Source organism: Phodopus roborovskii, unplaced genomic scaffold (genome assembly GCF_943737965.1).
Source record: "Phodopus roborovskii unplaced genomic scaffold, PHOROB, whole genome shotgun sequence".
In the NCBI taxonomy this organism is placed as follows: domain Eukaryota; kingdom Metazoa; phylum Chordata; class Mammalia; order Rodentia; family Cricetidae; genus Phodopus; species Phodopus roborovskii.
The window spans coordinates 3,961,088-3,974,634 of record NW_026126646.1 but is presented as its reverse complement, the minus strand read 5'-3'; the positions used below and the strand labels follow the sequence as shown (position 1 = coordinate 3,974,634).

General features: G+C 53.6%; 1 protein-coding gene across 4 annotated transcripts in view; it reads left to right on the top strand.

Moving 5' to 3' along the window:
* The window catches only part of Kcnab2 (potassium voltage-gated channel subfamily A regulatory beta subunit 2), a 44,491-nt gene that overhangs the window by 24,484 nt on the left and 6,460 nt on the right, over positions 1 to 13,547 (top strand). For 2 of the 4 annotated variants that reach the window (XM_051173901.1, XM_051173900.1), the window contains 8 exons: positions 267 to 310; positions 1,101 to 1,138; positions 4,769 to 4,848; positions 7,873 to 7,917; positions 9,556 to 9,600; positions 10,530 to 10,573; positions 11,452 to 11,538; positions 12,220 to 12,264. In XM_051173901.1, the coding sequence (XP_051029858.1) occupies positions 267 to 310; positions 1,101 to 1,138; positions 4,769 to 4,848; positions 7,873 to 7,917; positions 9,556 to 9,600; positions 10,530 to 10,573; positions 11,452 to 11,538; positions 12,220 to 12,264 (428 nt within the window). The remainder of the gene's footprint in view (positions 1 to 266; positions 311 to 1,100; positions 1,139 to 4,768; positions 4,849 to 7,872; positions 7,918 to 9,555; positions 9,601 to 10,529; positions 10,574 to 11,451; positions 11,539 to 12,219; positions 12,265 to 13,547) is intronic. The other 2 variants (XM_051173903.1, XM_051173902.1) reach the window with 1 other exon arrangement.

The following is a 13,547-nucleotide window of genomic DNA, read 5'->3' as shown; positions in this document are numbered from 1 at the left end:
TAGAGGGAACTTAACATTGGACCCTATGGCCACACACAGACCTGAGTCTCTGCGGGCCCGTGTGAGCCCCGAGTGGGCAGTGGGCCTGGGGAACAGCTGGCATGTCACCCCCACAGCAGGCTAACAGAGACCCTCCTCAGGTGGTTCTCTGTGCCTTCCAGAAAACACTTCCACTGCGTGGGTGCAGGCAATAAGCCGGCGCTGGTGATGAGCTGGCTGGCTGCACCCCGCCTGGGCCAAGGTCTGACTCTGTCTTTCTTTTTCAGGAACCTAGGCAAATCCGGCCTTCGGGTCTCCTGCCTGGGGCTTGGTAAGTGTGGGAACCCCTCATGAACAAGGTTAATGGAGCCTGAGATCCTGGGAGATTGGGTTGCCACAGCATCCAGGGGATGGGAAGCTCGAAGGGACAGAACTACAGCCTTAGCCAGGAGAAGCCAGGAGAGCCCTGGGTGTCCCTCTGCACACCGCCCTTCACCCCTACCGGGACGCCAGAGCACTGTATCTGGAAGCTTTCTTTCTGGCTTCTAACCCTTGCTTCAGAGAGACAATCCCCAGGAGAGACCTGTTCCCTGTTCCTTTCGCCTGACCTGAGCTCAGTCCTCGGAACCCACTGTCTTCCATCTTCAAGGCGAACCCACTTTTTTTTTACCCCCACTGTCCCAACACGCACTCCAGACCCTCTCCAAGCAGAGCCTGTCATCATGAAAGCACCCTCATTCTGCTCTTCAGGATGGCGGCGCACCAGCCCTGGCCTCGAGGGTGGCACACTGTAGCCCACACTGGCCTCAGACTCAGGGCAGCGCCCCTATCCCAACCCTCCCTCCCGGTGCTTAGCTTACAGGCGTGAGCCTCCACACCTAGCTCCAGGTGGACATTTCAGAGGCCACAGCCTTCCTCCGCTTACCCAGCATTCTGTCCTACACACAGGCTACCATTACCCTTGTTTGGAGACTCACCCTGGAGGCCAGGTATCCACATATGCAGGATATGCTCAACACAGAGCAGTGGGTGGCATGTGGCTGTCCCTGATTCCGTGCCCTACACTACACTGAGTACCCGCAAGGCAGTGAGCTAACCTGAGCCTATGTGTCTCCTTCTAGGAACATGGGTGACCTTCGGAGGCCAGATCACCGATGAGGTAAGACAGAGAGCCCTCAGCCCCAAGGTGTGTGGGTAAGTCCCCTGTATGAGCTAGGGACTGTGTGTGCTCATGGAGGCCACCGTGGCAGCCTCTTTCCCTCTGTTGAAGGGGGTCCTGCCAGCTGTTGGACCTGGTGGCACTGGTCAGCTGAGGCCTGGGATTTCTCAGCAAGTCTCTCAGCTCCTAGGAACCCAGGGTTCTCAGGTACAGGACACAGAGGCCTCAGTTGACCCCGAGCATTCAAGGCCCGTGTTTCCCCAGTGACAAAGCTGGATAGGGATCTGAGCTGTGTGTGCCGTGTGAGCGGACCATCCATACATCCCTGTTAACCTGCGCAGGCTGTCAGCCCACTGGGTCCTGACCACAGGCTACTCTAACTACTAGGTACCACTGTCTTCCGGGGCTTATCTGCTACTGGGATACAAGGTGACCCTAAGAAAGAGCCGACCTGGGTGCTACCGGTGTCACGGGGCCTGTCAGAAGGGAAGAGTTGCACTTCCAAACAGTGGGAGGTCAGAGAGGAGAGCTCTCGGCATCTGTACCATCTCGGCCATTGTGTTTGCCCAATCTGCTGTAGAAAGGCTTGTGTTTAAAAATTAATGATCGGGTCCATTTGAGACCTTGTTAGCTGCAATTGCTCTGTTTTTTAGGGAAAACTTGGCTTCCACGGAGATTCAAATGCAGTGTGCGGTTTCGTTCTTGATTTTTATAGCAGTAGCTGGTCATCGAACCATTTGTCCTGCGCTCTGAGGCTGCTGGAGATAAGCCGCCTCAGGACGAGTCTGGAACTTCTAAGGGGGAGCTGTGCTCCCCAGAGCTCAGAGTAGAAACCGGAGCCGTGGGACGTGTGTGGTTTGCCTCCGATAAGTCACGTCTGCCTCCGCCTCATCCCCCTCTCAGGGTGGCTGCTGATACAGGAGAAGGAGGCGCTGTGGAGGCGTGAAGGGGTGCACTGACACGAGCTACAGGGCGTGATGCCTCTGTGCACAAGTGACTCTGTCAGCAGCAGACTGGTGGCACTGGAGTATTGATGAATGAATCTCAGATGGCAGCTCCAGCTGGCTCTGCTCGTCACCGTGCCTCGGTCATGGACAGGGTGACGAGGATAAAGACACTGGGGGTCATACCTCGATGACATCAAGCTAGCGGAGCAGAGGAATGATAGATGACAGAGTCGAGATTCTGGAAGGATGTGACAGACAAAAGCGACTTGCTAAAGGAACAAGAAAAATGTTTGTATTAGATCCCGCAGTCTGTGTAAGGAAAAAAAAAATCAATATGTCAGATGTTAGGGACCCCGAGCTGTGCCAGGCCAAGAGGACAGAGTATTTATTCTCTGCCTGTTTGGTAAGAGCCAGTCAGGAAGCCAAGACTAGCTATGGACTGCTTTCCACTCCACTTTGAGGACGTTTGGTTAAAATGTATGAAGCATGAAATTTACCATGTTAGAGCTGGAGAGGTAGCTCAGCCAATGGCGTGTTTACCAGCAAGTTGAACCCCCAGAACTCAGTGTGAGCCTGAAACCCCAGCACTGAGGCAGCAGACGCGGAAGGACCACTGGCCAGCAGCCTAGCGGAACCTGCAGGACAAATGAGAGGTTCAGATGCGTCAAGGTGGGCAGTTGAGCAGTAGCCTGGGGATTGATACCCCAGGTTAACTCTACACCTATGCGTAAGTGCATACATGCACACACAGACAAAATGACCGTTTTAATCATCCTAAGGGCGTAGTTTACTGGGTAGCTTCGCGTTGCCGTGCAAACGTAACTTCTGTTTCCAAACAGAAGCTCCACACCTTTAGGCAGTATCTCTCCTAGTCCCCGCTAACCTCTAGTCCACTTCCTGCCTCTGTGAGTCTGCAGTCTCTTTTCGCGAGTGGTTTCATTGACACATAGCCACACTCACTGGTTGTTGACCCGTATGTGGCTGCTTCTGCTGCAACGACAAAGCCGGGAACTTGGCAGGTCGTCTACCCCAAGATGCTTCAGCCGTTAAGTATCTGTCCCAGTGGGGAAAGGTTTGATGGCTCCTGGGCTGTATCAGCACAGCAGCACAAGGAAGTTCCGGGGAGGATGGTGGCGATGGCTGCACCGTAGTGTGCATGCGCCAGGTCCAGTGACAACTGCCAGTGTCTGAGCACTCAGGAGGCTGAAGCAAGAAGGACATGGGTCGGAGGGACGTTTGAACTATGTAGTGAGCCCCTGTCTGGAAAGAGTTATCTTTTTTAGATGTATTTATGTGTGCCGAGTGTTTCACCTGTGTATGTGTATGTGCACCAAGTGCGTACAGTGCCTGAGGAGGCCAGAAGAGGGCGCCACATCCCCTAGAACTAGAGCTGCAGAGGTTTGTAAGCTGTCTTGTGGGTGCTGGGAACCAAACCTGGTCCTCTGCAAGGACAAGTGTTATTAACCGCTGGGCCATCTCCATCCCCCTCTCTCCCCTGCCAAAAAATGTTTTAGGGTCAGTATGAAAAGTTTTTCATGTAGATTTTGGTACACACATTTTTTTTGAGACAGTCTCATGTATTCCCAGCTGCCCTTGAACTTAATATGTAACCAAGGATGACCTTGAATTTATCTTCCTGCCTCCACCCACCGGTGGTTGCTGCCACTCCTGTTGCTGGTAACTAAACCCAGGGCTTCAGGGATGCTGGGCCAGTACTCTACCCACTGAGCCACTCCCGGCTCCAATAAGTATGCATCTAATGTAAAGGAAAAGGGGAGGGTGAAGCTCTCCATGAACCACTTTAAACTGGTTTCCAGGAGGCACCGTGTGCGCTCCAGACAACGTCCAGAGGAGCTGCAGCCTCCTTTGTGCCCAGCAGATAGATTAGTACAGAAATACGCCTGGGCAGCGGTGGCACACGCCTTTAATCCCAGCACTCGGAAGGCTGAGGCAGGCACATCTCTGTGAGTTCAAGGCCAGCCTGGTCTACAAAGCTACACAGAGAAACTCTGTCTCAAAACAAAACAAAGCAAAAACCCCAAAACAGAATATTACAGGAATACATGCCTATCTAAAAAGAAGTTCCTGAAAGACAGAAACGCAAGCCGTGAGCCCTCTCCTCCCAGAGGCCCTCTAGAGAGGTCCCTCTGCCCAGCGGGACCTAGCATGCAGTGTCCCCCTGAGTGTGACTCAGGCTGGCCAGTGGGACACATGTGGGAATGTGTGGTGGTAAAAGCAATCGAGTCCCGGTGAACAGGCCATGCTTGACCTGCATTGGCGTCGCAGGAGAACAAGCCTGGCGTGAGCAGAGCTGGCTTGGGTGGGCGGCTCTGGGGAGGAGGCCACTCCCCAGTGGGGCTGAGTCGCGTGGCCTTCACTGTTGTTTCTTGATAAGACGCTTGGGTAGGACCCTGACCATCCGACCAACCTTCCGGATTGACCAGCCCTTTCACAGGGGTCGCCGAAGACCATCGGAAAACGCGGATCTTACATTACAGCTCATAACAGTAGCAAACTTACACTTCTGAAGTAACAATGACAGGTTTTGTGGCGGGGGTCACCACAGCATGAGGGACTGTGTTAAAGGGCGCAGCATTAGGAAGGCTGAGAACAGCTGGTTCAGAGCCTCCCTGGGGCTGGAAAGGCAGTGCTGGCCGCAACAGCTCTGGTTTTATCATTTCAGATGGCAGAGCACCTCATGACCCTGGCCTACGACAATGGCATCAACCTGTTCGATACCGCAGAGGTCTACGCTGCTGGCAAGTATGTACCTCTCTGTGAGAGAGGGTGGCATGGGACGCCGTCAAGGGATCACATCTCCAGTTCCCATCTCTCCTTCCCAGGCACTCACAATAGCGTCTACCACTCTGTCCTATTCTTAGAACTCCGAGTGATCTTCGGAGATATGTGGATGGGGCCAGACTCAGAACTCTCAGGCACTGGCTGCTTTTTAACACCCGCTATGTGCCCAGGCACCCAAGTAACAGGTGTGGGCGGGGTGGACATCTCCCTACAACCCCCCTTTTAGTCAAAAGAAAAGATTTAGGCTTGATACAAAACTATGTACGAAGACAGCAAATATCAAGCAGGAGAAGTGGGTAGGAGAAGGAAATGTAGTAGAAGTAGGTAGGAGAAGAACACACGCACTTAAGACCTATGGCCGGTAACGCAACAAGAGCAAATGGCAAGAACTACATATCCAGTCCTAGGGTGAAGGAATAACAGAGATCGCTATAGAGTTGTCCTAAGCTGGAAAGTTTTAGTCCTGTATCTAAAATTTCTATCCAGGAAGAGAGAACAATAATTGCGATAGTCTAATCAGTGCAACAGGTGCAGGCAGGTTGGCCATCTCACCACACACCGTTTCCAAGACACAGGGCTGGGCTGGAACCGAGACCTGTTGCTGTCCCTGGCTGTGGGGACACGCTGGTGAGCTTCGGCCACCCCCACGAGCCTGGCCTGTCCATGTCTTAATGATGCCTGAGGGGCTGTAGGGCAGACAGCGCACAGGCGCTGGCAAACCTCACACTTTCCATCTTGACAGTGAACTTTCCAACTCGATTATGTAAAGGCTCAGTGCTCTTCAGCCTGAGCTGTTGGCTTCAGGTTTAAAGGCAGGCTGGAATCAAACCATCCAGCCTCCTGCATCACATTTCCAAAAGTCGGTTTTTGTTGATGAAGTCACTCTCTGGCTCCCTTCTGTCCTCCCTTCTGCATGCCCCTGCTTGGAGCCAGCCAAGTTCCCATCAGCTGGGATGGCTGCAGCCCTGACCCGCTGTGTATCATGGCCACAGGGCCAGCATCTGCTTCCTGGGCCTTGGGATGTTACCTGCTGCCTAGAGTGGGACCCATAGCACCAAGCATCAGGGAATCCAGCTGGACAACTATCCAATCCCTACCAAGGGCCTTGGGAGCTAACAGCTGTTCCCCCATCCCCTGCCTCCACACACCCCCACGTCCCCACCCCCGCCTTCTCCTAACAGACAGCAGCTTCCAATCACAGGGAGATACTTTCCAGACAGCCTAGCTAGGCAGAACAGCCAGAGGTTGAAGAGCCTGGTGCAGATGCCCAGCCCAGAGGCATCTCGTAGTCTCTTCCCAGGAGAGCAAACACAGACTAATCCCACCTCCTTCGTCTCCAGATGGCCCCACCACTGAGCAGTTACCAAACTCTGCCACTGCCTTCGCTTCTATTTAACTGGACACTCAGAGCTGGCATGCTGGGACAGCCAGGCTGGACACTCAGCATCCTGGGGGCCTCTGGGGGCTAGAAGCCACGACTTTAGGCAGAAGCTTTCTGCTCTGAATGGCACTGCTTCTAGAGCCCCCTGCCCTCAGCTCTTCAGTCAGCAGCTGTGGATCCACAGTTCAGCCTGTAGCTAAGCCAGCTGCTCGCAAGGCAGAGATACCTTAACTCAGCAGCCAGTGCAACAGAGAAGCTGATCACTATGTCTTGGGGGCAGACCAAGCTTCTCTGACCAAGGGTCTAGCCATAGCTCCAGCAAGCAGTCAGCCAGAGCTGCCCCCTCACCGAGCGGGGATGAGCTCACACATATCTTGCTGACGGTAATTTGTGCGCTCCTCGGCGACCTGCGGTATTTCTGTGCCCACATCCATAGCTTGCAGCCAAGACTGCAAGCAAGAGGCTTGGGTTAGCCGCTCAGGCAGCCTCTCTCTGTCATCTTCCTCCTCTCCTGCTCTTTTTGTCTGACAAATGGGGGGACCAAGGAATGAAAGGAGGCCAGAGCTGATTGAATTTCCAGTGCGTCCTGACCGTAAATGAGGGGCATTCAGAATATATGCTAAACAGCTTGCAAATTAGAGCCCATTATTTCTGAGTGGATGACTCAGGCGCTTTTATAATTGGAATGTAGCGCTGGGTTTGGATCATTTTCCGTCTGTTGTTTTTGCTCAGAAATGTTTTGCTACAAGCAGAAAGTTCTTAAAAGTTAATCCGCACCACCGTGCCAAGGGAAGCTAAACAGCCAGCTTGTGACCCCAGCTGGCCCCGGCTTGAAGCAGGACCCTGAGCCATGCCAAGGACAGGCAATGGGCTGGGTGGCTCTCTGTTGTTCAAAGAGAGAAACAACCCGCATGCAGACACGCACTAACACATACACACATGTGTGCACACACGCACAAAGCAGACAGGCGCGCACAGGCTTGGTGCCCCGCGTCGGCCCCAGAAAGTGCATTGTGTCTACATGCAGAGATGTGTGGAGAGGGAACCGGGACCACTGTGTTCTTGCCCTTTTTTTTTTTTTTTTTTTTTTTTTTTTTTGGTTTTTCCAGACAGGGTTTCCCTGTGTGGCTTTGGAGCCTGTCCTGGAACTAACTCTTGTAAACCAGGCTAGCCTTGAACTCGCAGAGATCTGCCTGCCTCTGCTTCCCAAGCACTGGTATTAAAGGTGTGAGCCAGCTGTGTGTTTGCCTTTAAAAGATAAGTCTGCCTGTAGAGTGTGTTTCACTCACGTACCTAAGGCTGGGCACTCTTCCCAGCATATCTGCGTATCTGCGGCTGGCCAAGGGCAGAGGCGCTGCAGCAGGGACCCCCACCCCCCACCCCCCACCCATGCTGCCAGTCCTGCACATTTGCAGACCTCACCCCTCCTGGAATGAAGCTGCTGAGCCAAGGCCACTCAGGCGCCTGGCATTCCAACCCCAGCAGTATTTTCACGGAGGTGACCCGATGGCTCCTCGTCATGGTGGGGCCGGGTTTGATGTTTTTTTTCCATTATGCACAGATGAAATCCCCATGTCTGCCTCTCTTTTTCTCTTGCTTTGCAGGGCTGAAGTGGTATTAGGAAACATCATTAAGAAGAAAGGATGGAGGTAATTATCCAGTTCTCTGTGGTCTGTCTCCAGGGCACACAAGGAAGGCTGGGGGGTGGAGGGTGGCATGCAATGCAGGAGAGGCAAACACAGCCTAGGGTTCCTGGCTGGGGTAGGCAGGCCATCTGCCTGGGGCAAGCCTGGGCTTGGATGGCACTGCAGTGGAAACCATGAGCGTTTGGGGGATCTTTTTTATTTACTTATTTTTTAATCATTACATTTGTTTGTTTACATGTGGTGGGTACATGCCACATTGTACGTATTGAGGTCAGATGAAAACCTGCGGAAGCTGGTTCTCGTCCTCTACCATGTGGGTTCAGGGAATCGAGCTCAGGGCTCTAGCTTGACAGCATACACCCTGGTTCACTGAGCCAGTGCACCAGCCACCCCCTCCCCCGTGTGTGTGTGTGTGTGTGTGTGTGTGTGTGTGTGTGTGTGTGTGTCTTCTCTCTTCCTCTGTCTCTCCCTCCCTCCCTGCCTGCCCCTCTTCCTCCTTCCCTCCCCCTACCCCTGAGGAAAGTTAATTCAGTACACTGCAAGGGCCAGTAGGCTGAGCAATAACACAACTATTGTGAGGGCTGGGAATGTTGCTAGAGTGCTTGCCAGGCCTGGGTTCCATTCCCAGTGGCAGAGTGAACGCACCTGTCAGGAAGCAGAAGGAGCAGGCTTTCTCAGCCATGGGGAACCCCACCGTGCACACGGTGGCTTGTGGCCACCCTGTAGAATCTTGCTGAAATCTCCCATTGCCCAGTGTTTCCTGCTGAGGGGGGAGACTTCTCAGAACAGAAGTAGCTTCTTCCACCCCCTCCAGAGGGAGCCAGCCTCCACTCCACAGAGGGCGCCATGCCAGCATGGAAGGTCAGGATACCAGAGTTCCCCTTTGTCCCCCTCACTCACAGAGGTTCATGGGATGGGTTTCCTAAACAGTCTTGGTACTCCCAGGTAGCTGGGGCACCGTGCAGAGGTCCAAGTATGAAAGCCTTTTAACTCTCAGCTGAACTCCATCCTCTCCACCCAAGGACCTTAGAGGTAGTTCAACCTCCAGGAGCTCACTGCTTCTATAAAGAGGCCACTGTGTGAGCAGAGGGCAGGCTGTGTAGGTCTGTAGGTCACCAGTCTAGCCTGGCCAGGCCACACTGGACCTAGGGGGGAGCACAGGGGGGGGGCTTCAGCCCAGCCCCCAGCTACATCGTGTCCGCCAGGCTTAGAAGGTGATAGAGCTCAAAGGTAACAGTAGAAGCCGGTCCTACTGTGCTAACAGTCCTACTGTGCTAACGCCGTGTGGAGGCCCCGTGATCAAGACAACCTGTAAGGGAAAGCATTTAATCGGAGGCAAGCATCAAGCCCAGCTCCTCAGGGGGCCCTCATGGGGCTGAGGATACACAGGGATGGGGAGCCGCTATCACATCTCTGCTGTCAGACCCCAGTATCCAGCCTGCAGTGTTGAGGGGCTTGGTCGCATCTGTCAGTGGGGAGATCCAGACCCCGAGCTTGACACCTAGCAAGAGCTTCACAATTCACCAACACCCATTTTACACCAGACTCCCAGACGGGACAGCTGTAGGACCCCTAGGTGGAGGCTAGGGGAAGACCTCAAGGGCCAGCCAGGCCCAGTAACCTCTCTCTTCTACTCTGCAGACGGTCCAGCCTCGTCATCACCACCAAGATCTTCTGGGGTGGAAAGTAAGTGCCACAGTTGGCAATGCTCCCACAACGGCACCCGCAGCCCCCGTCCCTGTGGAGATGCCACTTGCAAAGCTGGGGCAAGGGTCACACTGTTGCTGTCCTTAGGAAGGAGGGGATGTTGGCCTCTTACAGCTACCTGTGGTCTGGGACCTCATTCCAGGCTGGGGACCTCATGCCCATCTGGTGTATCCCCAGACTGCAAGCAACTTTGGCCGAGTTTGTCTTTTACTCAAACCTTGTTTGATTTTTTTTTATTACTTTTACTTACATAGTGGCATTATAAAAATTCTAGAAAACAGAATTATGAACTGTTGAAGCCACCTATCACTCTGCCAGTTTCCAGGTGTCTGGCTGTATGTTCTCTATGGGGCTGGACAAAGTTCATCTCATGGGGGCTGTAAATATGATTTATAGTCTGAGAACGAGGCTCAGTCAGTAGAATGCTTACCAGCCATGCATGAAGCCCCATGTCCCTTCTTACGCCCTATAAACTACAGTGGTCCTTGCCTGTAATCACAGCACTTCAGAGGCTGAGGACTCAGAAGTTGAAGGTCACCCATGACTATGTAACAGATTTGAAGCTAGCCTGGAACACATGACCATGTCTCAAAACAGCAACAAAAAATCCTTTGCTGAGCTTACATCTGTAACCCCAATTCTTGGGAAGCTGAGGCAGGAGGATCATAAGCTTGAGGCCACCCTAAACTATGTGGGGAAAACCTGTCTCAAAAAGCATAAATAAATAAATCCAAGCTGGGCAGCAAGGTGATATTAAAACCTATAGCCCTTGTGCCCACTGCCACCCAGGCTGTGGGTACTCAGCCTGAAGCTGTTATCTGCAGATGTCACGTGTTCTGATCTGCGTTTTTCCTAGCGTAGTGATCATGAACATTATCCCCCAACCGACTGAAACATCTGTTTTTCAGAGCCGAGACAGAGAGAGGCCTTTCCCGGAAGCACATAATCGAAGGTGAGGAAGGGTCTCTAGCCATTATGTCCCCAGCCTGTGACCTCCTGTAAAGGAAAGCTAAGAGGCATGGTAGCCCAACCCTTTCCTTCAGTGATTCAGCCCAGGCCTTGACCCTGAAGCACACGGACCCCTTCTTTGACCGTTCCCTTCTGCTCCAAAAAGCCATGGTGCAGGAGCCCGGCCGTTGAACGAAGGCTGTGCCGAGCCTGGACAGAGATGGTCAGGTTCCAGGCCAGGCTGAGCCGCATGCTGCCTGAATGGTCTTGGGCGGGAGCCATCACCTCCCTGAGCTTGTGTTAAAAAGGCCTAGGAAGCAGAGCTATGAGAGTAAACCCTACACAGGGCTGTTGGGAATAATGGACATGCAGCCCAGAGTGGGGGTGGCTGGATGGGCTCTTCCTCAGTCACATTTATTGTGATCCAAGTGATACTTTTCATGGGGAACATCATCACTGGCTGACCCCACCCCCACCCTGGGCCATGTCTTCACCCTAGCTTTCTGAGCGGTTGGGAGGTGTGGGTTGGGGGACTGTTGAGTCTCACACTACCAGCCTTTTGTACTGTCCCTCAGGGTGATAGCATACCCAGCTCTGCTCTCTTCAGTATAGACCGCCAGGTCCTGGAAGCGGCCCAAGGGACATGCATCCATTTAGTCTCAGGGCATTTGGTCAGTGCTTCTCCTGAAGTCCCCTGGAACAGCCAGGGTGCCCACCTCCCTTTAGGATGCGCCTCATGTCTTGGCATTTCCTCAAGACCCTCACCTACTCTAAAGCTCCATGCGACAGGGGCCTGCTCTCTTCTGACTCCCGTCTCCTGAGCCAGGGATGGGGACATCTAGAGGCACAAAGCAGTGTTGACCCCTCCTGTTCCTCTCCCAGGACTGAAGGCTTCCCTGGAGCGGCTGCAGCTGGAGTATGTGGACGTGGTCTTTGCCAACCGCCCAGACCCCAACACGCCAATGGAAGGTAAGTCAGCTAGTCCATGCAGGCACGACAAAGCCAGGCGACCAACGGTCAGCCCTGAGGCGCTGGTAACTCTCCAACACAACCATGCGGGGCACTTGGGACAGAGGTGGCCAGGCCTCTGGGTGGGGGAGAGGAGGGCCGCCGCCCTGCCAGGCTGAGCCCAGGCCCTGGTCCCGTTCTGTCCGTCACCTGGCTGTGTCCGGGAGCAGCCCCGCCTTCTCAGCTGTGGGTGTTTTGCACCGCTGTGGCTGCCGGGGACTGCTCATTCTTTTCATTCCGGTTCCCCTGGGAGGGCTTAGAGGTCTTTTGCTCTGGGGTAAGTTATTACCTGAAGGAGAGGAAGCACTCCATGCTCTGAAGAGCCGTTTGGGTTTCTTTGGCGTTTATTTATTCCCTGGACTCCCGGTCCCTCCGTCTCTGCCACTTCTGCCTCCACGTCTTCTCATTTATGCTTTGCTGCATCTGGGACTTGGGAGGTTAAGTTGGACTGGTTGTTTTGTCTCCGTTCGCTTTTATATATATACCACACTGGCGTACGTGTGTGTGTATAGCCTTTCTTTTTTGCAGAGCTCTGTTCTGCGGGATGATTTGTGCCGTTCCGTCCTGCCCTTTATCATACCAAGCCTCTGTGTTCCCACAGCGATAAACTCTGGTCTCTTTAAATCTTTCTTTTATCACCAGGGGACCCATTTAGTTCCTTCAAGTCAAGGACATTCATCATTGAAGGTACACAGTACCCTCAGCCGACTATTGACTTCTGTGTCCGAGCTGCATTTTATGAGACAGTATTTTTATTTACACGACTCTCTGTCCCCCATGACAAACTTCTCCATAAAATGCGTAAGGGGTGGGGAAGTGCCCTGTGAGGACATCTTGCAAGCAAAGGGAAAGCAAAGTGGTGTTGGAGCCCTTTGCTGCCCATCCATGCTGCCGTTCCATCCCTCCTTCCCGGAGCGCATGTCCCCCCATTCCATGCTTGTGATGCCGTGATCCGCAATGGCCAGCTGGCTTTCTGCCGGGGTCTCTCTTGATCTGAGGGTGCTCCAGTCCCTGCCTGGGAACTTGAACCTTGGATGGTACGATGGGAAGGGTTTGAAAAGACTAGGTTTCCACAGTGGTCCTGGGACCCCAGACTGTGCAACCCCTGAGACTTACCTCTTTCATAGTTCATGCTTGGTAAGTCCCAGCCTCCAACAGAGGCAAAGAACACCAGCCAGCGAGCTGCCCCGTTTACCACAAGGGTTCCTTGTAAGCACTCTGGCTGCATGTGGTCACTCATGTCTGCTCATCTAGCAGCGAAGATCAAACCAGCCTTAGAACCCTGCCTCAAGGATAGGTCTTTAGTCTCCCTGGGAACTCGGAGGCAGCATTCCACACTGCAAGGGCTCCTGCCTGCTGCCTGCTGCTGCTACCTGACCCCTTCCATATATTATTTGTGATGCTTCGGAGACGCCCTGGGTTTGGGCTGCAGCTGGAAGGATTTAGCATCCCTGTTTCTGTCAGGCAGCATTAATTATTGAGGTGAAAGACAGTCATCCCTACCTGTCACTTTCTGGGTCCACTGACACACTGGTACAGGTGCACAGTGCTCCTGAGCATGTGGCCCACATCTAGCATGCCTCTGCCCAGATCCCCCAGGTGCCCAGGTCCCACTGGCCCTCAAAATAGCCAATCGTACCAGGCTCCTGGCCCATCAACCGCATTCCCAGGTGTCGGGCAGTCTCTGCCTCCCTCGCTGCATGGGAAGGGCGTCGTGCAGTTTCCCTGGCTGCCACCTTCATGACCATGATCAGACAGCTCTGAGGGAGGCTGGGGAGAGAGGCTCCCCGATCTCTGGCATGTGAACCCTAAGCCTTCCTGAAAAGAGTAGGGAAACCATGCTGCATGGTCTCAGGTGCCTCCAAAAGTGTTTCTAAAAATCTTAACAGGGGCAGCTTATCCAGGTGCCTGGGCTCTGTCGAGTAGGCCCTGGGACCCTCTAGGTCTCCTGAAACTTCCCAATCAGGTTC